At 39.2% G+C, this 24,067-nt stretch overlaps 1 protein-coding gene across 5 annotated transcripts in view; it reads left to right on the forward strand.

The window, feature by feature from the left end:
* ZC2HC1B (zinc finger C2HC-type containing 1B) overlaps positions 1-24,067 on the forward strand; it is a 55,303-nt gene that overhangs the window by 2,274 nt on the left and 28,962 nt on the right. For all 5 annotated transcript variants that reach the window (XM_070796300.1, XM_070796301.1, XM_070796302.1 and 2 more), the window contains exons 2-4: positions 8,862-8,923; positions 12,902-13,021; positions 13,548-13,686. In XM_070796300.1, coding sequence (XP_070652401.1) covers positions 8,862-8,923; positions 12,902-13,021; positions 13,548-13,686 — 321 coding nt within the window. The remainder of the gene's footprint in view (positions 1-8,861; positions 8,924-12,901; positions 13,022-13,547; positions 13,687-24,067) is intronic.

Consider the following 24,067-nt stretch of genomic DNA (forward strand, 5'->3'; position numbering starts at 1 on the left):
ACCACCTTCAGCATATCTGTGTCTTTAGTCGCTCTCCTCCAGTCTGAACTGGTTGCTTCTCTGGTTCTGGGGCCCAGCTGTCATCCTTCTCTCCCCCTTGTGTTGAATGCCTGTTTGCTGTATCTTACTCACCATGTGGAGTATATATCCTCCAGTAATTCTTGAGGCAGAAAACATAGGATGTAGTCTTTGAAAGCTTACATGTCTGGAAATGTGTTCTACCCCCATATCTGATTGGTAGATTGGTTGGGTATGAAACTCTAGATTGCAGGTTATTTTCCATCAGAAGTTTAGAAAAATTTTCCCTGCTTATTTTCATTTTTATTGTTTGTGAATCTGAAGCCATTCTGACTCCTGATAACTTTGTATGTTAACTTTTTTCTAAGTCAATAGAATCTGTCTCCAGTGTTATAAAATTTTACAATAATACTTCCTGGTATAGATCTGTTTTCATTTGTGTTGGATCCTCTCAATCAGGAGACTGATGTCCTTTCACTCCTGAAAATAGTTTAAAATTATTTTTATTTTGTTCCTTGTATTTTCTCCTTTCTCTCGATTTCTATTTTGGAGTAGAACCTTCTGGACAGGTACTGTAATTTGCTTATGTTTCAGTATTTCTATGTCATTTTACTCTACTTTTGGGGAGATTCCACTAATTCTGCCTGCCAACCTGTTGTTGAGTATTTCTCATGTAAGGCTTTTAATTTCTAAGAGCTTTAATTCTTTATAGTGTTTACTATGGGCTTACATGCTGGAGACTTCCCTCAGATCTTTGGAAATTCCTGTCTGTTGTTCACAGTTAAGATTGGAGGAAGAAAACACTGGAGACTGAATGGATGGGTAGCATCAGATAATTTTGAGCTTTTATTGTAGGGTGGTCTGGGGTGAGCTGTTTCTTGAATCTTCCCTGTGTCAGTATCTTTAGCTCTTTCTCCATGGAATGATTATATTCTCAGGAAAGCTTGCGTTCTGCCTTGAGAGTAAGGGTCTGGCAGGCAGAGTTCTGTGAGCCAAGTAGAGGAAGGTGGGTGTGGGATATTTTCTGCTTTCAGCATCACTGTAAATGAGATTAATCACTAGATTATATATACACATGTCATATATACAGTTAATCCTCATTAACCATGGAGTTCCTCTTTGCAAATTCACCTACTCGATAAAATTTATAACCTTAAACCAGTAGTCAAAGGTGCTTTCACGGCCGTTCACAGGCATGTACATGGCAGTTTAAGAGTTGAGTCCTCTAACACCCATGCTCCCAGGTAGGGTAGCACGATGTGATGCTCTGCCTCCTCGTTTCAGCAGTCCTACTGTAAACAAGTGAACATTTTATGTTCTGCTTCATGCCATGCTTTTCATAATGATGTACTTTTTCTTGATGGTTTCATGTTTAAAAGGCTCCCAAGCATAATGTCGGAGAAGGCAATGGCAACCCACTCCAGTACTCTTGCCTGGAAAATCCCATGGACAGAGGAGCCTGGTGGGCTGCAGTCCATGGGGTCGCTAGGAGTTGGACACGACTGAGCGACTTCACTTTCACTTTTCACTTTCATGCACTGGAGAAGGAAATGGCAACCCACTCCAGTGTTCTTGCCTGGAGAATCCCAGGGACGGGGGAGCCTGGTGGGCTGCCGTCTATGGGGTCACGCAGAGTCGGACACGACTGAAGCGACTTAGCAGCAGCAGCAGCAGCAGCAAGCATAGTGTTGCAGGGCTGTCATGTGCCTTATGGAGAAAATATGCCTAAAATATTATCTAAAATATGTTAGATAATCTTCATGCCAGCTTGAAGTGTGTGGTTGGCTATGAGTTCAATGTTGTTGAATCAACTATATTTAAGGTGTCTTTGAACAAATACAAAGGAGGTTAAAATGTGACCCAGGGGCTCACAGGAGCTTAACTTTGTATTTCCCCCAGGAGTAATGTCAGTATTTGCACATTTACTGCTTGCAGGGATATATGGAATGTTACTAGCACAAATATTGAGAATCAGCTATGTATATGTGAATGGTGTCTACCTACCCATGCCTTCAGCTGTGCCTCATGTTGACTCGTACACAGACCTTCTGTCTTACCCTTTCTGAAGAGTAGTCTTCTGCTAGAGTTGGAGAAAGGCAATCACGCAGCGGCTGTGGGATGAATGGGGAAGAGTCTAGGAATCTCTACCTCTTTTTAGAAGACTTTCCCCCTGATTCTCCATATTTTTGCAATCTCTTCTTCCTCATATATCCTGTCCCTGTGTCAGAGGTGTGTCCTGCTTCAGAAGTTTATATGATTTTGAAGGGTTCTATGTGTAAATCTGGATGGTTCTCAGTTTTGTTTTGTTTTTTTTTTTTTTTTCTGCCATCAGCTTGGGAAGTGGATTTTGATGTAGTTTTATGTCCTCCAAGTTGGTTACCATGTCCTTCAGCTTTCCAGATTCTAGTTTTGGGTTTTTTTTTTTTGTCCTCTTTCCTCCCTGTCCTCAGGGTTCTCCATGTTTCTAAGTCCCTTTACCATAGGATTTGCGGAGAAAGCAGAAAGAAAATGGGGTATTCTCTGCCATCCTAATTTCCTTAGTCTCAATTCCTTTTATTTTATAACTCATGTTCCTAAGATAATAAGTTTTGGCTAGTGTGCCAGCCCCTTTGCTGTAGGGCCCTGAAAGATGTTAGTATTGGTCATATTTGCATGTTCGAGGACTGCAAAGGACTCAAGAGTTTTTTTGATTCACTGACAACTAAAAACATATCTTTTTCCTTCTTTGCAATGTCTTTATAAGGTGCAATATAAGTAATGTGGATTGATAAGTGTCTCTACAAAGCATTCTTAACCTCCAGCTCAGAAAGAGAATGTCTAGTCTCAAGTAGAATTTTTTCCGACTTCACTACAGCCATAATCCTCTCCAAGTTTCTTATAAAATTTTTGAACTGAGATTTTGTAATGCTTATTTATCATTGTTAACATGCTAGACAAAACTGTTGATCGCTTCCAGATTACTTTCCTCATTTTAAAAATTGTCTTAAGATTGTGAACCAATGTATAAAAACAATAGCCACTTTAATAGTGGTAACTGCTGAGACTCCAGTTAGGGTAAAGTTAGAAATAGGTAAGTTAATGTCATTGTTTTAGAATCTTTTCTATCAAAAGAGCTTTTTTAATGTCACTCTTTTAAACAGCAATGCATAATGTATATAGAAAAATTGAAAATTTAGGAAACTCAAGTTTCACCTTTTTTCTTAGCACTCTGGGTAATTATATGTGTTGCGTGTGTACCATATATATATATGTGTGTGTATGTATATCCTTCCAGTCTACTTGTAAATACATGAATAAAAATACGTCTTAAAATTTTCCATATTATTCTCCCACAAATCATTTTTAATTACTACATTTTCATTTACTCATTAGCAAGCTACTTCTGTAAAGGCCAAAAAGTATTTATAACTTTTTGGCTTTGCAGGCCGTATGGTCTCTGTTACAACTACTACACAACTCTACCTCTGTAGTTTGAAAATAGCAATAGATATTATATAAACAAATGGGCCTGACTGGATACTATTAAAACTTCATTTATAAGATCATGCAGCCTCAGATTGGGCCCAATGGCCATGAGTTGCCAACCCAAAAGTATTTAAACTTTTAATTTTTGATGCAATTCATAACTGGAGATTCCTGCACTCTTTATCTAGTTTCCACCAAGTTACATCTTAACTACAGATGTTAAATCCAGTGTTAAATCTAGAAAGTATACATTGGTACAATGAGTGTTTGTAGTTCCATTCCGCACTTCTCGGCTAAGATCAAGTGCAGTTCCCTGCCGTGTTACTACATGCATCAACACCACAGTGAGGATAGAGAACTAGCCCATCACCCAAAGGTCTTCCTCATTCCACCTCCCTCACTGACCATCCCTACCTCTTGGCAATCACTAATCTCTTTTCCATCTCGCCTTCTGTCATTTCAAGAATATTTTACAAGTGGAATCATATGTGACCTTTTGAGAACAACTTTTCACTCAGCAGTGAGATTGAATCAGGTTGTTTTATGTATCAGTAGTTGTTCAGTCTCTTAAATTGTGTCCAATTCTTTGTGACCTTATGGTCTGTAGCATGCCAGGCTTCCCTATCCTTCACTATCTCCTAGAGTTTGCTTAGACTCATATCCATTGAGTCGGTGTTGTCATCCAACCATCTCATCCTCTGTCACTCCCTTCTCCTGCTGCCCTCAATCTTTCCCAGCATCAGAGTCTCTTTCAATGAGGCAGCTCTTCCCATCAAGTGGCCAAATTATCAGAGCTTCAGCATCAGTCCCTCCAGTGAATATTCAGGGTTGATTTCCTTTAGGATTGACTTGTTTGATCTCCTGGCTGGCCAAGGGACTCTCAAGAGTCTTCTCCAGCACCACCATTTGAAAGTATCAATTCTTTAGCCATCAGCCTTTATGGTCCAACTCTCACATCCATACATGACTACTGAAAGAAACATAGCTTTGACTATCCAGTCCTTTGTCAGCAAAGTGATATCTCTGCTTTTTAATACACTGTCTAGGTTTGTCATAGCTCTTTTTCCAAGGAGCAAGCGTCTTTTAATTTTGTGGCTGAGGTCTCTGTCCACAGTGATTCTGGAGCCCAAGAAAATAAAGTCTGCCACAGTTGCCACTTTTTTCCCCATCTATTTGCTATGAAATGTTGGAACTAGGTGCCATGATCTTGGTTTTTTGAATGTTGAGTTTTAAGCCAGCTTTTTCACTGTCCTCTTTACCCTCATCAAGAAGCTCTTTTGTTCCTCTTTGCTTTCTGCTGTTAGAGTAATATCATCACATATCTGAAGTTGTTGGTATTTCTCCTAGCAGTCTTGATTCCAGCTTGTGATCCATCCAGCCCAGCAAGATGTACTCTGCATAGACGTTAAATAAGCAGGGTGCCAATATACTGCCTTAACGTACTCCTTTTCCTATTTGGAACCAGCCTGTTGTTCCATGTCCAGTTCTAAGTGTTGCTTCTTTACCTGCATGTAGGTTTCTCAGGAGGCAGGTCAGGTGGTCTGGTATTCCCATCTCTTGAATTTTCCACAGTTTGTTGTGATCCACACAGTCTAAGGCTTTAATGTACTCAGTGAAGCAGAAGCAGTTGTTTTTCTGGAAACCCCTTTTTTCTATGATCCAGTGGATGTTGGCAGTTTATCAGAGTTCCTTTCTGTTGCTCAGCAGTGTTCCAGGGTATGAATGTATCACAGCTTGTTTAACGATTCGCATATTGAAGGGCATGGTTGATTCAAAGGATTCTTCTAAGGTTCTATTGATCTCCACGTTTGGTTCTCCGTGTTTCCTTTTCTTCTTCTTGTCAAGCTTCTAGGTCGAATGTGTTTCAGAACATGGTGGTCCATCTGTTCCAGGAGTTCAGTTGAATCATATTGTGTTTGTCATTATTTCAAACTCATTGAACTCAAAACTCAACTGATTCAAACCAAAGGCCATTGATCTTCCAGGGGCTTCCATCCATTTACTTTGCAGGTTAGCACTGATACAGTGTATTTATGGTGATGGTTGTGTAAATAGTCTTAATACTTGTGGAGACAGAGACTCAAGTTTGAGTCTCACTGTTAACACTTACTACCTGTTGTCCTCAAGAAGTCACCTAATCTTGAACCTTCATTTTCTTATCTCTTAAGGAGAAAAAAAAGAAAAAGGAACAACCCTATCTCATAGGTCTGTTGTGAGGATTAAATGAGATTATGTAGGAATCACCCTACAAATGTTACTGTAATATTCATAAAAATAAAGCATCCTTCATTAGTGTTTTAGAAAAAAGTTTTATAATTAGGATAAATAGTTTTTATTAATGGATAAGTATGTGGAGGAATGGGACATCCTGCTGAAGAAAGAAAATTATGACCTAGTTTTTACAGAGTTAGAAGGCCAAAAGAACAGGAAGAATGGTATTTCTGTATGCTGCAATGGATGACCTGTGTTCTAATACAATACCATCTGGCAGATGTGAGAAGAAATCATTTAAATCAACAGTGTCTCTAATGAGCTACCATCTGATTCCTGTTAATCAAGACTTCCTTTCTCAAACTGTCTTCCCATGGTTTCCATGACCCTGTTCTCTCCTGCTTTCTCCTGGCTTATCATCATCATCTTCTTGGCCCTTAAATATGGAGTTCCCTAGGGATCATCCCTGTACTTCTCTTTCCATGACCTCTTCCCTGGCAATATCATGCCTTTACATCACTCTCCAAACAAAGCCTACATCTGTGTCTCTAGCCCTGACCTCCCTTATTTCCATCCTGCTGGCTGGATGACTCTATCTCAGACTCAGTATTTCCAAAGCTGAGGTCATTTTTCTTACAAGATGTCCCTTCTTTTTGAATTATTTCTTTCTCTCCATAGTCCTATTGTCTTTTCAGTCCCTGAGCATTCTTCTCTCTGTCACCTCCTAGTATCCCCCAAATCCAGTCATCATCTTATTGATTCTTTGGCCACAGAGTCTCTCATTTCCTCTTTCCTTTGCATTTCAGGTCTACACCGTTAGCCTTTTAACTAAAATCCCACTTTCCATCCCCACTGCTATCTGTTCATCCCTCCTCAGCTTTGTCACATGAATCTTCTACAGCGCCATCCAGGTTCTTCCTGCTCAATGTCCTCAATTGCTCCCCTTATTTGTATAATAGAGATTAGCCAGATGGTTAGTCTAATATAAAATATTCCCCATGATCAAACTGATTTTTAATGATCTTTATATTTTAAATATTTATGTTTTATGAATTTATTGATTTGGCTGCACTGGGTCTTAATTGAGGCATGCAGGACATTTTTTTTTAATTGATCTTAGTTCCTTGACCTGGGATCGAACCTGAGCCCCCTGCATTGGCAGCACAGAGTCTTAACTGCTGGGCCACCAGAGAAGTCCCTGCTTTTTTAATCTTTATTCTCAACTCCAGATGAACTGAAAGGCAGTAATATGAAACACAACTTTTTTCCAGAATTCCACAATGGTTTGCTTTTCCAACTTCATTTAAAGTAATTTATGGGCATACCTTCTCTCCTTTTCTGTGCTGGACCCATGTATAGTTTCTCTCAATATCCCCACAGAGTTGCATATAGCAGGTGTTTGTTTATTGAATGAATAATTGGTCCTATGGTGGAAACTCAATTCTCATTTAACCCATACACCCAACAAGTAATTATTGAGAACCTTATTGTGGGTCAGGCACTTTGAGGCATTAGGACAGAGTGGGCACAGTTTTGTATTTCTCTCTTTTTTTTTAAAGATATTTTGAGTTTATTCTTCATTTAATTTTGAAAACACTATAATAATTGAATTTTTTAGAAAAATAATAGCAAGTAGTGAATATATTATTGTGGTTCTTCACTTATTTTCTGCTACATATAAAATGTTTTCTGTGAGTATTCTTCGCAGGCCCCGTGAGAGCTTGGACACAGAGCACCACACCTGGGGTGATACTTGTCATTCTCATGTGCTGCCTCATTGTAACGGCTTTGTCTTTCCTAGTTTGGACAAAGCCCACTGGTTCTACTTGGTCCACTTCATCCTCTTCTACTTCCTTTCTCTCGGGTAGTTTCCTAGCAAAGAGATTTGTTGAGAAAGCCATTCTCAGGAAAAAGTTCAGTTGCTCAGTCATGTCTGACTCTTTGAGACCCCATGGACTGCAGCATGCCAGGCTTCCCTGTCCATCACCAACTCCCAGAGCTTGCTCAAGCCCATGTCCATCGAGTCGGTGATGCCATCCAACCATCTCATCCTCTGTCGTCCCCTTCTCCTCCTGCCCTCAGTCTTTCTCAGCATCAGGGTCTTTTCCAATGAGTCAGTTCTTCGCAGCAGGTGGCCAAAGTTGTAGAGTTTCAGCTTCTCAGGAAACTTTACCTTAAATTCAGTGACTAGGCAACCCATTTCATACAGTTCATGATAAATTGGCATGCCTTCATTTAGCACACACGTGATCTTACATTCTAGTGGCAATCTTAAAGATGTTACCATTGGATTATTTGTGAAGCGTCTGCCTACAATTGGGAGACCCGGTTTCAATCTCTGGGTGGGGAAGATCCCCTGGAGAAGGAAATGGAAACCTACTCCAGTACTCTTGCCTGGAAAATCCCATGGACGGAGGAGCCTGGTAGGCTACAGTCCATGGGGTTGCAAAGAGTCGGACACGACTGAGCGACTTCACTTTCACTATACTAGAGTATCAGCTTTGTTTGTTGTTTAGTCACGTAGTCATGTCTGACTCTTTTGTGACCCCATGGACTGTAGCCTGCCAGGCTCCTCTGTCCATGAGATTTCCCAGGCAAGAATACTGGAGTGGGTTTCCATTTCCTTCTAAAGGGGATCTTCCCAACCCAGGGATCAAACCCACTTCTGCATTGGCAGATGGATTCTTTGGTGGCTCAGTGGTAAAGAATCCACTTGCCAAGCAGTAGGCGTGGGTTCAATCCCCTGAAGAAAGAAATGGCAGCCCACTCCAGTATTCTTCCCTGGGAAATGCTATGGACAGAGGAGCCTGGCGGGCTACAGTTCACGGGGTCACAAAAGAGTCGGACGTGACCTAGCACTAAACAACAACAAATCAGCTTTGTACTTAGTGCCTGATGGCTTTCTTTAGACATTAGTTTAATGATATATTAAATAATTGCACTCTGGTTGCCTGAGCATATGGAATTTATCTGTTTAGTGAAGTGAGAAGTCTGTGTTAGGAAAACATGGGTGAGTTTTACAAAGAATCTTCCTAAGAGAAGGAAGTCACTGGATGATGGGGGCAGAGTGAGGCTATCAAGCTATTGAGGTCTCCTCCACTTAGTCATTTCTTCTTGGGCAGGCAATTCCATGAAACTAACATAATGTGCTCTTGGATCCTATACAGATGGCAATCAGGAATTATTTCCCTGTGAAGTCTGTGGAAGACGCTTTGCAGCAGATGTTCTGGTAAACATAAAGACATTTTGTAGATGTGTTTCATTGGAGTTAAATGAACTGTCAAGTTAGTGAGGAGGCTGCAGTGGCAAAGATTAAAGACAGATGTGGAGGGAAAGCAAGGGGAGAAAAGTACATAACCTGTGGCTGGCAGGCCCCGAGGACACTTAGGTAGGTTGGTGCTGCCCCCTTCAAAAGGGAGCTTTTTAAATCTGGTCCTCTTACTGAAAGGAAGCCAGATAAAAGTGTCTTGGCACAGCTGATTGTCTCTTGAGAGGTTTTGGCTCTTTCACCTTTTCTATAAGCATCAAAAATTCAAATTTTAAGGCCAAAGCACCAGGGAAATTAGCTAGTCAAGAGGAATGAACATTGAATTTGGAGCATCTGGAAACTTGGCTTTTAGCCTCAAATTTGTCACTAATTCTGACAAGTCCTTTAACCTCCCTCTGTTTCCTGCTTTGCCACGTATAAAGACAGAACTCTCCAGTTTCAGGGATTTTATGTAATTTGAACAAAATGGGTGTTAGTCCTGTTCCAGGACCTAATTGTTAATTAAATTTAAGCTAACTGCATGTCAAGTCCCCTGATTGATGCCCATAAAGTTGAATAAAGGCTTGATTTATTTCAAAATTAGGCAAACAAACTTCCCATATTATGAAGGAGTTCCTGAGAAAAATGATTTTTTTTTTTAAAAATCTAAGTAGATAATGAACTATTAGCTGGGACATTTAGATCAAAGAGACTTGTTTTCAAACTTAAAGAATTTGGACTATAATCCTGACTACATTTGGGGCAAAAGACTACCAAATGAGGTTGTAGGTTTTATTTCTCTGGGGAATTTAAAAATAGAATATCTGTTCTAGTTAAATGCAGCTAGAGTTTCCTGGATCTAGAAGGGGAACTCACAGGGCCTATTGTGGCCCAATAATCCCCCAGAGAGCTGCCTTTGCTAACCCAAGACTTCACCCCATGAGACTGGATTTGACACCTAGGGAGGTACCTTTGAAGAGAGATCACTAAATGCTAAGTATTCTTGAGTCCTCTTGAGTTTTACTTCGTTGACCTATTTCTAGGCTACAAAGAGCATTTGATCAAGTGATCTGCTCTTTCTCTTCTGCCCTTCAGTTTTAAAATGGTATGGCTTGTTCATCGCCAGGTGCAGTGATTTTCATGGATCCTGTATTTTTTGGGTCTGGACAAAGTAACTAAGTGATAGCTGTTATGAGTTCCATGACCATGAATGAAGAGTGCTTAGAGTGGAAGGCAAAGATTGGCATAATCCTTTAGTGGTACAGTAACTTTATAAAGGCGATACACAGGCAGTATTCTTGCCTGGGAAATCCCATGGACAGAGGAGCGGACTACTCTCCATGGGGTTGCAAAAGAGTCAGACATGACTTAGTGACTAAATCACAACTACAAACAACACAGGCAAAGCTCTATGTGCTGGTTCCCTGGTTTTTGTACCAGAAATGCTGAGTTTTTACAGGTCTACTGGCTGGAGTTGTTTTCTCTGCCAGTGGTCTTGTAAGTATTGTAATCCAGTTCAGTTCAGTTGAGTTCAGTCGCTCAGTCGTGTCCGACTCTTTGCGACCCCATGAATCGCAGCACGCCAGGCCTCCCCGTCTATCACCAACTCCCGGAGTTCACTCAAACTCATGTCCATCGAGTCTGTGATACCAACCAGCCATCTCATCCTCTGTCGTCCCTTTCTCCTGCCCCCAATCGCTCCCAGCATCAGAGTCTTTTCCAGTGAGTCAACTCTGCATGAGGTGGCCAAAGTACTGGAGTTTCAGCTTTAGCATCATTCCTTCCAAAGAATACCCAGGACTGACCTTCTTTAGAATGGACTGGTTGGATCTCCTTGCAGTCCAAGGGACTCTCAAGAGTCTTCTCCAACACCACAGTTCAAAAGCATCAATTCTTTGGCACTCAGCTTTCTTCACAGTCCAACTCTCACATCCATACATGACTACTGGAAAAACCATAGCCTTGACTAGACGGACCTTTGTCGGTAAAGTAATATCTCTGCTTTTCAATATGCTATCTAGGTTGGTCATAACTTTCCTTCCAAGGAGTAAGCGTCTTTTAATTTCATGGCTGCAGTCACCATCTGCAGTGATTTTGGAGCCCAGAAAAATAAAGTCTGACACTGTTTCCACTGTTTCCCCATCTATTTCCCATGAAGTGATGGGACCAGATGCCATGATCTTCGTTTTCTGAATGTTGAGCTTTAAGCAAACTTTTTCACTCTCCTCTTTCATCAAGAGGCTTTTGAGTTCCTCTTCACTTTCTGCCATAAGGGTGGTGTCATCTGCATATCTGAGGTTATTGATATTTCTCCCAGCAATCTTGATTCCAGCTTGTGTTTCTTCCAGTCCAGCGTTTCTCATGACGTACTCTGAATAAAAGTTAAATAAGCAGGGTGACAATAATACAGCCTTGACGTACTCCTTTTCCTATTTGGAACCAGTCTGTTGTTCCATGTCCAGTTCTAACTGTTGCTTCCTGACCTGCATACAAATTTCTCAAGAGGCTGGTCAGGTGGTCTGGTATTCCCATCTCATTTAGAATTTTCCACAGTTTATTATGATCCACACTGTCAAAGGCTTTGGCATAGTCAATAAAGCAGAAATAGATGTTTTTCTGGAACTCTCTTGCTTTTTCCATGATCCAGCGGATGTTGGCAATTTGATCTCTGGTTCCTCTGCCTTTTCTAAAACAGCTTGAACATCTGAAAGTTCACAGTTCACGTATTGCTGAAGCTTGGCTTGGAGAATTTTGAGCATTACTTTACTAGCGTGAGATGAGTGCAATTGTGCAGTAGTTTGAGCATTCTTTGGCATTGCCTTTCTTTGGGATTGGAAGGCAAACTGACCTTTTCCAGTCCTGTGGCCACTGTTGAGTTTTCCAAATTTGCTGGCATATTGAGTGCCACACTTTCACAGCATCATCTTTCAGGCTTTGGAATAGCTCAACTGGAATTCTATCACCTCCACTAGCTTTGTTCATAGTGATGCTTTCTAAGGCCCCCTTGACTTCACATTCGAGGATGTCTGGCTCTAGGTGAGTGATCACACCATCGTGATTATCTTGGTCGTGAAGACCTTTTTTGTACAGTTCTTCTGTGTATTCTGTATTTTAAAGTTTAATATTATAAGCTTAGGTTTGCTCTAAAATAAATGACTTCATGAAAAATGTTTGGACACACTAAGGGAAAATGTCTTCATAACTTAAATGGAATTGATGTATTTTTCATTTGTCATATGGTTGTCCCAGTTGTTCCTTGCAGATGTTCTCAAATATTTCTTTGAAACCTCTCCACTCATTTTTTTCAGGACTTAAGTGGTTTGATTTGCTGTATGTAGAAAAGCAATCCAGTTAAATTCAATTTTGAAATGTTAAGTGGTAAGAGTTTTTCTGAAAAGGTTCCACTTGTATAAGAAGCTAAGTTTCCCCTTACTTTGCATACTTTTGTATGCAGAGAATTACTTCAAAAGGATGGAAAAACAAGGTTGTTGGGACTCAATTCCTGGATGATTTGCTTTTGGAATTTAGAAACAGTGAAGGCAGAAAACAATAGAAGAAGTAAAGAAAATTTCCTTGGCTTCAATGAGTACCTAGCCGAATATCAGAGATAATTTATTTCAATTTAAACTAGAAACTGAGTCTTCAACATTGTTTAATGCTTGGAACTATTCACTGAGCCCAAGTGGTAAAGTTAAATATGTAAGACTAAATTTTAAGTCAGTTTCTTTAGCTGTAGAGGCCTTTTACTGACCTTGCCCAAACACAATATCTAGTTATGTGTAACATGGGTGAAGAGAGCCAGATGGATTTGCTCTGCTGTGATTTGAGAGTTAGAGAATGAACTTGGCTCTGAAGGTGCAACCCAGTCACTGCAGTGGGGGCTGCTTGAGTACACTGAGCCATCACGAACTCTGTGATTGTACATGTTAAAAATTTTAATCCCCACTCCTTCTTTTCTAGGAAAGACATGGACCAATTTGTAGAAAACTCTTCAACAAAAAACGTAAACCTTTCAATTCCTTAAAACAAAGATTGCGGGGCACTGACATTCCCACTGTGGGGAAGGCGCCTCAGTCCAAGGTACTATCCATATCTTCCTTGCTGTTGTTGATTATGTCCTTCAGTACATGAAAGCCTCTTTCTGGCTCTCTGCTTTCATTTTTGCTTGATAGGGCAATGTAATGTCATGTAAGTATAATCCACCTTTACTGTTTTCTTTTTAATCATGCTCACTTAGATTTCCAAATGTATTTCAGATACTTTCCAGATGTGGCAGAAAACAAATCTCGTTTATATTTTCATTAGAGTAGCATTAAATCCAGCAATTAACTTGGAAGACAGTCACTTTTAAGGTTACATTTAAGTCTTCCTTTAAAGTTTTGTAATTTCTTTGTTTTTTGTGATTGTTATTTTGTATTTTCCCTCACGACTGTGACTTGAAAATTTTTATTACTGTGTTTTCCAAACCTCTTTTAGTGCTTTTGGAAAGCAAATTCTCTTTTTTCTCCAAATTTCACAGTTCTGTTTCTTGTAAATTCAAATCCCAGCTTTAAAAAAAAGATAATAACAGTGAGATATATAGCCTAGATTTAATTTTTTTTTATAGCCACAACCCGTGAGAAAATCTAACTGGAGACAACATCATGAAGACTTCATTAATGCGATTCAGTCAGCAAAGCAGTGTACACTAGCCATTAAAGAAGGCCGGCCTCTCCCACCTCCACCGCCTCCGACCGTCAACCCAGGTGTGTGGACACTTTGGTTTGCTTTTGACATTGTACTCTTAACCAGTTGAGGCTATGCTTGATTTTTCGGCCTAGTCATTATGTCTTGCTTCCTCCTATATACTCTAAAATTTTAAACATTAGCAATTAAATTATATAAAAGTAATTTTACCATAAAAATTATCTCATCTTATTTTTTCAGTTCTGTATAAAGATTTTCTGTTTGCTCCTAACTTTAACATGAGATCACCACTGTACCCAACATCATGGCTCTACAGAACTACGGGTTCGTGTCCAGGTTGATGATAACGGAGCTAGGCAGAGCAGTTTAAGCAGTTCTGTAATAACTCCATAGTATCAAATACCCACAGCTCTTTTATTTTTTTGAGATCAAATTCTATAATATGAAAATCACCATTTTAAATTGTACAGTTTAGTGGCCCACAGCATTTTTACACTAAGCTTTTTATTTTGAACATTTTCAAATTACAGAAAAGTGGATGGAATAGTACAATGATGACTCATATACCTGCCACTTAAATTTGACAGTTTTGACATTGTCATATTTTCTGTCTCTTTCTCTCTTTTTCTGTGAGGGGGCAGAAAGATTTAAAAGTAAGCTTCAAACATCATAACACTTTATAACTATTTCAGCATGCATTTCCTAAGTACATTTCCTATGTAACTACAGTACTATTATCGCACTAAGTATTAATGTATCATATTTTCCAAGTTATGTTAAGAATGTCCTTTAAAGCTCTCTCCTCACCACTCAGCCACAATCCAGGATTCAGTCAAGATTTGTGCATCATCTTTTATTGTCTCTTTAGTCTCTTTTACTCCTGCACAACACCCCTGCCAGCCCAGTTATCTTATAGAACGTTTCACGTACTGGATTTGTCTGCTTCTGGGCTTCTCTGGTAAAGAATCCTCCTGCAATGCAGGAGACCTGGGTTTGATCCCTGGGTTGGGAAGATTGCCTGGAGAAGGGAGCAGCTACCCATTCCAGTATTCTGGCCTGAAGAATTCCATGGACTGTAGAGTCCATGGGCTCGCAAAGTGTTGGACATGACTGAGCGACTTTCACTTAAGCCATATTAACGTGTAACTTGTTCTCCACCTCCTGTCTTTGTAAATTGGAGATTAGGACTACAGGCACGATTCAGTTCAGTTCAGTTCAGTTGCTCAATCGTGTCTGACTCTTTGCAACTCCATGAATTGCAGCACTCCTGGCCTCCCTGTCTATCACCAACTCCCAGAGTTCACTCAAACTCATGTCTATCGAGTCTGTGATACCAACCAGCCATCTCATCCTCTGTTGTCCCCTTCTCCTCCTGCCCCGAATCCCTCCCAGCATCAGAGTCTTTTCCAATGAGTCAACTCTTTGCATGAGGTGGCCAAAGTATTGGAGTTTCAGCTTCAGCATCAGTCCTTCCAAAGAACACCCAGGACTGATCTCCTTTAGAATGGACTAGTTGGATCTCCTTGCAGTCCAAGGGACTCTCAAGAGTCTTCTCCAACACCACAGTTCAAAAGCAACAATTCTTCAATGCTCAGCCTTCTTCACAGTCCAACTCTCACCTCCATACATGACCACTGGAAAAACCATAGCCTTGACTAGATGGACCTTTGTTGGCAAAGTAACGTCTCTGCTTTTGAATATGCTATCTAGGTTGGTCATAACTTTCCTTCCAAGGAGTAAGTGTCTTTTAATTTCATGGCTGCAATCTCCATCTGCAGTGATTTTGGAGCCCAAAAAAATAAAGTCTGACACTGTTTCCACTGTTTCCCCATCTATTTCCCATGAAGTGATGGGACCAGATGCCATGATCTTATGCCATCATCAGTTTTCTGAATGTTGAGCTTTAAGCCAACTTTTTCACTCTCCTCTTTCACTTTCATCAAGAGGGTCTTCAGTTCCTCTTCACTTTCTGCCATAAGGGTGTTGTCATCTGCATATCTGAGGTTATTGATATTTCTCCCGGCAATCTTGATTCCAGCTTGTGCTTCTTCCAGCCCAGCGTTTCTCATGATGTACTCTGCATAGAAGTTAAATAAGCAGGGTGACAATATACACCCTTGACATACTCCTTTTCCTAATTGGAACCAGTTTGTTGTTCCATGTCCAGTTCTAACTGTTGCTTCCTGACCTGCATATAGGTTTCTCAAGAGGCAGGTCAGGTGGTCTGGTATTCCCATGTCTCTCAGAATTTTCCGCTACACATGGACATCACCAGATGGTCAACACCAAAGTCGGATTGATTATATCCTTTGCAGCCAAAGATGGAGAGGCATGATTAGATTGATGTTAATATGAATCCCTTATCAGATATAGAATTTTTGGATATTTTCTCTCATTCTGTGGACTGTCTTTTCACTGTGTTGATGGTATCCTTTGATGCACAAAAGTAATTTGATGAAGTCCAGTTTACCTATTTTTTCATTTTTTGCCTAGCTTTTCATGTCGAATCAAAAAAAGTATTGAAGTCTTCCCCCTGTGTTTTTTATTCTAACAGTTTTTATAGTTTTAGCTCTTATATTTAGGTCTTTCATCCAGGTAATTTTTGAGTGTGGTGTAAAGTAAAATCATTTGAAGTTGGATATCTAGTTTTATATGTGAATAAGTAACTTTCTCATCACTATTTGTTGAAAAGACTTTGCTTTCCCCATTGAATGGTTTTGGTGCTCTTATCAGAAGTCAGTTGACCATATATATGAGAGTTTATTTCTGGGCTCTATGTTCTATTCCATTTTTCTATATGTCTGTCCTTACACCAGCACCACACTGCTTTGATTACTATAGCTTTGTAGTAAGTTTTGAAATCAGGAAGTGGAGAGTCTTTTACGATTATTTTGGCTATCTGGAAACCTTTGAGATTCCATATGAATTTTTCAGATGGGGTTTTTTGCAGTTTCGAAAAATGCCATTGAAGTTTTGAATCTGTACATAACTTTGAGTGATGTTGTCATCTTAACCAGCAGCCTCCAACCTTTTTGGCAGAGGGACTGATTCTGCGGAAGAAAACTTTTCCATGAACTGGGGGTGGGGGTCGTTTCAGGATGATTCAAACACGTTACATTTATTGTGCACTTTATCTCTGATCTCACGCTACTGCAGGTCTCACAGGAGGTCCACAGCTCAGAGGTTAGGGACTCATGACTGTGCACTTTATCTCTGATCTCATGCTACTGCAGGTCTCACAGGAGGTACTAGGCCACAGCTCAGAGGTTAGGGACTCACAATCTTACCAACTGTTGTTGTTCAGTCACTAAGTCATGTCCAACTCTTTGCAACCCCATGAACTGTAGTACCCCAGGCTCCTCTATCCTCTACTATCTCCCAGAGTTTGCTCAAATTCATGTCCATTGAATCAGTGATGCCATTTAACTGTCTCATCCTCTGCTGCCCCTTCTCTTTTTGCCTTCAGCATTTCCCAGCATCAGGCTTCCCTGGTGGCTCAGATGGTAAAGAATCCGCCTGCAATGTGGGAGACCTGGGTTCAATCCCTGGGTTGGGGAGATCCTCTGGAGAATGAAAAGGCAACCAACTCCAATATTCTTGCCTGGAGAATTCCATGGACAGAGGAGCCTGGTGGGCTACAGTCCATGGGGTCACGAAGAGTTTGACACAACTGGATGACTTTCACTTTCCCAGCATCAGGGTCTTTTCCAGTCAGTTGGCTCTTTGCATCAGGTGACCAAACTATTGGAGCTTCAGCTTCAGCATCAGTCCTTCCAGTGAATATTAAGAGTTGATTTCCTTTAGGATTGACTGGTTTGATCTCCATGCTGTCAAGGGGACTCCTCGAGAGTCTTCTCCAGCGCCACAATTTGATATCTCTTCAGCACTCAGCCTTCTTTGGGTCCAACTCTCACATCCGTACATGACTACTGGAAAAAACATAGTTTTGACAATATGGACTTTTGTCAGCAAAGTGATGCCTCTGTTTTTTAATACACTGTCTAGGTTTGTCATAGTTTACCTTCCAAGGAACTTGTGTCTTTTAATTTCCTGGCTACAGTCACTGTCCACAGTGATTTTGGAGACAAGAAGAATAAAATCTGTCACTGCTTCTACTTTTTCCCTTTCTCTTTGTCATGAAGTGATGGGACCAGATGTCATGATCTTAGTTTTTTTAAATCTTGAGTTGGAAGTCAGATTTTTCACTGTACTTTTTCATTCTCATCAAGAGGCTCTTTAGTTCCTCTTGGGTTTCTGCCATTAGAGTGGTATCATCTACATATATGGTGGTGGCTTAGTCACTAAGTCGTGTCTAACTCTTGTTACACCATGGACTGTAACCTGCCAGCTTCCTCTGTCCATGGGATTCTCCAGGCAAAAATACTGGAGTGGGTTGCCATTTCCTTCTCCAGGGGATCTTCCCAACCCAGGAATCAAACCCGGATCTCCTGCATTGCAAGCAGATTCTTTACCAACTGAGCCATGAGGGAAGCCCTGGTATATGATATTTGTCCTGGTAGTCTTGATACCAGCTTCTGATTTATCCAGCCTGGCATTTTGCATGCTGTACTCAGCATATAAGTTAAATAAGCAGGGAGACAGTATACAGCCTGTTCATATTCCTTTATCGATTTTCCAATCCATTTGTTTATGTCTTCTTTAATTTCTTTCAGCAATGTTTTGTAGTTTTTACTGTTTAATTCTTTTGCTTCTTTTGGTTAAATTTATTTCTAAGTATTCTTTTGGTATTATTGTAAGTGGAATTGTTGACTTTCTCTTCAGATTGTTAGTGTATAGAAGTACAACCAGTTTTTGTGTGTTTTTGACCTGCAGCTTTGCTGAATTTTGATTATTAGCTCTAACAAGTGGTTTTTGGTGTGGAATCTTTAGGGTTTTCTACGTATTAGTTTATGTCATTTGTGAAAGGAGATGTTTACATATTCCTCTTCAATTTGTATGTCTTTTCTGTGTTAAATCTTCTGGCTAGAACTTCCAATACCATGTTAAATAGCATTGGTAAAAGCAAATATCCTTGTATTATTTTCCATTGAGTATAATGTTAACTGAGGGTTATAACTGACTACTTAAAGCATGAGTAAGAGCGTATTATGGGAATTATAACATTTGGAAGTGAAATGTATGGCAATAACAGGATATGGTTGAGTGGGAAAATGAATATATATTGTTGAAAGGTTCTTACGGTATACATGAGTAGGTATAGTACTATCTGAAGGTAGAGTATTATATCATAAAGATGCCTATTAATAAGCCCTAGAGTAAGCATTCAAACATATTGACATATAGCTGATAAGATATTATGTAGACTGGAGATAAAATGGGAAAAAATTCAATTTAAAGAAGACAGGAAAAGACGAAAAAAGGAATAAAGACCAGGTGGGATAAATATAAATAGCAAAATTATAGATTTAAACCTAACCATATAGATCAGTTCAGTTCAGTTGCTCAGTCGTGTCTGACTCTTTGCAACCCCATGAATAGCAGCACACCAGGCCTCCCTGTCCATCACCAACTCCCAGAGTACACTCAAACTCATGTCCATCGAGTCAGTGATGCCATCTAGCCATCTCATCCTCTGTTGTCCCCTTCTCCTCCTGCCCCGAATCCCTCCCAGCATCAAGGTCTTTTCCAAGGAATCAACTCTTCACATGAGGTGGCCAAAGTATTGGAGTTTCAGCTTCAGCATCAGTCCTTCCAATGAACACCCAGGACTGATCTCCTTCAGAATGGACTGGTTGGACCTCCTTGCAGTCCAAGGGACTCTCAAGAGTCTTCTCCAACACCACAGTTCAAAAGCATCAATTCTTCGGTGCTCAGCTTTCTTCACAGTCCAACTCTCACATGCATACATGACCACTGGAAAAACCACATCCTTGAATAGACAGACCTTTGTTGGCAAAGTAAGGTCTCTGCTTTTTAATATGCTGTCTAGGTTGGTCATAACTTTCCTTCCAAGGAGTAAGCATCTTTTAATTCATGGCTGCAATCTCCATCTGCAGTGATTTTGGAGCCCCAAAAAATAAAGTCTGACACTGTTTCCTCTGTTTCCCCATCTATTTCCCATGAAGTGATGGGACCAGATGCCATGATTGTAGTTTTCTGAATGTTGAGCTTTAAGCCACCTTTTTCACTCTCCTCTTTCACTTTCATCAAGAGGCTTTTTAGTTCCTCTTCACTGTCTGCCATAAAGGTGGTGTCATCTCTATATCTGAGGTTATTGATGATAGTTGCCTATAAATAACCTGAACACTTAAGATAAAATGCAGAGATTGTCAAACTAAATACTAAAGCAGAATCCAATTATATGCTTTCCACAAGAAACGCTTTAAAGACACAAATAAGCGAGCCAGGAGATAACGAGATAGGGAGGTAAGCCAGATGGGTCTAGAGAGGCCACACCTTCCCTGAGGGACAGCTGCTCCTGTACGTGTATCATTTTGATCTAATTGACATCTGTAGCTATCATGTGATACACAGTGACAGCAGAACATAATTGTTATCAGGTACACATGGAACATTCAACCAAAATAGACCATGTGCCAGGACCACAAAGTAGATCTCAATAAATCTGAAAGGATTGAAGTCATACAGACTATGTTATTTGAGTACAGTAGAATTAAATTAGAAATTAATGATGAAAATATATCAAGAAAACTCTTGAATATTTGGAAATTAATAAATAATTTCTAAATACCCTATGGATCTAAGAAGAAATTACAAGAAAAATTAGAAAATATTTTGAACTGAATGGTAATGAAAACATACCAAAATTTGTGGGATTCAGCTAAAGCAGTGCTTAAAGAAAAGTTTATAGCTTTAAATGTTTGTGTTAGGAAAGGGGGAAAAGGTTTAAGTCAATTGCCTTAAACTTCCTCTTTAAAAAGTTAGAAAAAGAAGAACAAATTACACGTAAATTAAGTATAAGGAAGAAAATAGTAAATGTAATTCATCATATTAACAAAATATTTTTTTCAAGTATATGGTCATCTCAGTAGATACAGGAAAAGCCTGTACAAAATATAATACCTATATATGTTTAAAAAAGAAAAAAGCTCTTAGAAAGGTAGAAATAGAAGGGAACTTCCTTAATAAAGGACATCTCTGAAAAATCTATAGCAAACCTCAACTTAAAGGTGAAAAGCTGAACACTTTCCCACTGAGTTCAGGACAGAAGCAAGTATGTCCTTTCTGACCACTTCTGTTCAGGACTATCCTAGACATAGTACCCAATGTAATAAGAAAAAAAGTACATATTTTATACACACACACATAAATTTAAAGGTTGGAGAGGAAGAAGTAAAACTCTCCTTATTTACAGACAGCGTGATCATGAAGGAGTAAATGTAGAAAATCTTACAAAACTACAAAAAATGCTACTGAAATTACAAGTTAATTTAACAGGCTTTCAGGATATAAAGTCAGTATACACAGGTGAGTTGTATTTCTATATACTAGGCATTGGAGAAGGAAATGGCAACCCACTCCAGTGTTCTTGCCCTGAGAATCCCAGGGACGGGGGAGCCTGGTGAGCTGCCGTCTATGGGGTCACACAGAGTCAGACATGACTGAAGCAACTTAGCAGCAACAGCAGCAGCAGCAGCAGGCATGGGTGGGTTAGTTGCTCAGTCGTGTCCAACTCTTTGCGACCCCGTGGACCACAGCCCACCAGGCTCCTCCATCCATGGAATTCTCCAGGCAAGAACACTGGAGTGGGTTGCCATTTCCTTGTCCAGATACTAGGCATAAACAGTTGAAAAAAATGAAATGAAAAATGACATTACAATCATGTAAAAAACATGAAATACTCATGTATATATTTAACAAAATATGTGTAAGACTTGTAAAATGAAAACCGGAGGACCAAAATTAATGGAGATATTTACCATTTTCGTGGTTTGGAAGACTCATGTATTGTGTTACAAAGTCAGTTATCCCCAGATTGATCTGTGAACAAAATGTAATTCCAAGGAAGATCCCTGTGAGTTTTCTTGCCAATGGGAACTGACCAGCTGATATTAAAATTACACAGAAATTCAAAGCCAGGATAGTTTTGAAAAAAGAATAAAATCGAGGACTAACCTATCTGATGTCAAGATTTAAAATAATATTACAGTAATCATGACAATTTGGTATTAGAATATCAACTGAACAGAAAAGAGAATCTAAATATAGACCTCCCCCCAATCAGTTTGTTAATTGACTTTTAACAAAAGTAGTTCAGAGTGTGAAAAGAGAGTCTTATTAACAATTGATGCTGAGACAACCGGATATCAAAATGGCAAAAATGAATTTTGATCCTTATATGTACACAAAAATTCAAAATGAATCATTGACCTAACATAAGTGCTGTAACTGTAAGATTTCTAGAAAAAACAAACATCTTTGATCTAAGAATCAACGAAGATTTTTTAAGCTGGATACAAGATACAGTAACAATTTTTTTTTAAGGAAATTGATAAACTGGGCCTTGCCAACATTAAAAACTTTAGTTGTGAGAGATACCATTAGGAGAATGCAAAGGTGAGGTATAGGGCAAGAGAAAATATTTATAACACATGTATCTGAGGGAGGTCAAATATCAAGAATATTTAAAGAAATTTTATGACTTAGTAATACAACAACCCAATAAGGAAAAGGCAAGAGATGTATTTGAACAGAATGTCACAAAATAATGGTCAATAAGCACATGAAAAGATACTCAACATCATTTTTAACAGGGACGTGTAAATTAAAACCACAGTGAGATACCAGTACACACCCACTTGAATGGCTAAAATTGAAGACTGACAATACAAGAGATGGCTAAGATATAGAACAGCTGGAACTCTCATATGCTGCTCCTGGAAGTCTAAAATAGTACAGTCACTTTGCACTGGTATTTTCTTAAGTTAAACATACAGTTACCTATACAGCAATTCCTATTCCTGACTATGCAAAAAATGGAAAACATGTCCTTGAAACAGACTTACACATTAATGGTCATAGCAGCTTCCTTTAAACAGCATAAACTAGGAGCAACTGAAAATAACCATCAGCAAGTAGACGGAGAAGCAAATTGTGGGATATCTACAAAATGGAATAGAACTGAACAGTAAGAAGAAAGTGTAACTATACATGTAGCACCGTGGATGCTGTCTTATAGTAAGATATACAAGGGCTAACACTCATCTTTAGTGACAGGAAAACAGGAGTCTGGGTTTGGTAGAATATTGACTGAAACAGGGGCACGAGGGGACTTTGGAGGTAATAAACTTGTTCCATATTTTGATTGTGTTGGTTACACAATTGAATGTATTTGTCAGAACTCAAATGGGTGCTTTTTATTGTATGTAAATTATTCCTCAACGTTCATTTTTAAAAGTAAAGAAAAAAGAAAATTCTCTTGGCAGTCCACTGGTTAGAACTCCACAATTTTGCTACTAGGGGTTCAGTCCCTGATTGGAGTACTAAGATTGTGCAAGCCACACAGCACAGCAAAAAATAATTAATTAAGAAGTAAAACAAAGTCACAGTGTAATACTATAAAAACCATCCAAAAAATCATCAGAACCTCAATACCAGAGAATACTCTTAATAACTGCTACACTTTTGCTAGGTGCTAAAGAAAATATGACTCGGAATAGTCTGTTGTCTTAAGATGTTCCATAGAAAGATCTATGGTTGTAATTTTGATAAGACTTTGGCAACAAGCTTTGTATAATAAAAGCATCTTTTATGAGAACTGCTTCCTTTTATAGCAGAAGCTGCAGGGTTGATGGCTACTTCTAGTTCTGTAGTTGAATAGTGAAAGCATGTCAGATGTCCCACTGTGTGAATTTCTCTAATTTCCACGTTGGATTTAAGATGTGGGGATTATTGTTTCTTTAAAATAAACAATTCCCTTTGTAAGGCCTCATCAAGTGTACAGTTTATTTTCCTGCCCTTTAAATTTTTATGCTAAAATATCGTTTTATAATTAAATTCTTCCCCATGCCCTTATTATAATTTTATGCACCAAGCAAAATGATTACCTCCAATAGCACATTTTCATTATGATCCAATTATTTTGATTGCACAGGGATTTTATATTAGCCCATATATCCTCCAGCTTAAATACTTAGAAAATTTATACAGACATAACTAGAGTTATTAATCATATGGTCTAGTATATATGAGTTTGGAAGTAATTTCCTTTTTTTTTCCCCAGCATGATTCCCTATTTCGTGGCCCAATTTTTTGACATGCGTATATTGTAATTCTTATGACTTAAGTGAGTTTGCAGTCATTCAACTTTCCAAGATTATGTGACATCTTATGGGGCAGTGATATAGAATATTTACAATTGGGATTTTCAGTGAGTCCTGGGATATTTGCTCACCGTTTCACAGGGCTACATGTTGATACATGGGTATTCAACAAAATGCTTGCATTTTCAAAGATGCT

Source organism: Bos indicus, chromosome 9, assembly GCF_029378745.1.
Source record: "Bos indicus isolate NIAB-ARS_2022 breed Sahiwal x Tharparkar chromosome 9, NIAB-ARS_B.indTharparkar_mat_pri_1.0, whole genome shotgun sequence".
Lineage (NCBI taxonomy): Eukaryota > Metazoa > Chordata > Mammalia > Artiodactyla > Bovidae > Bos > Bos indicus.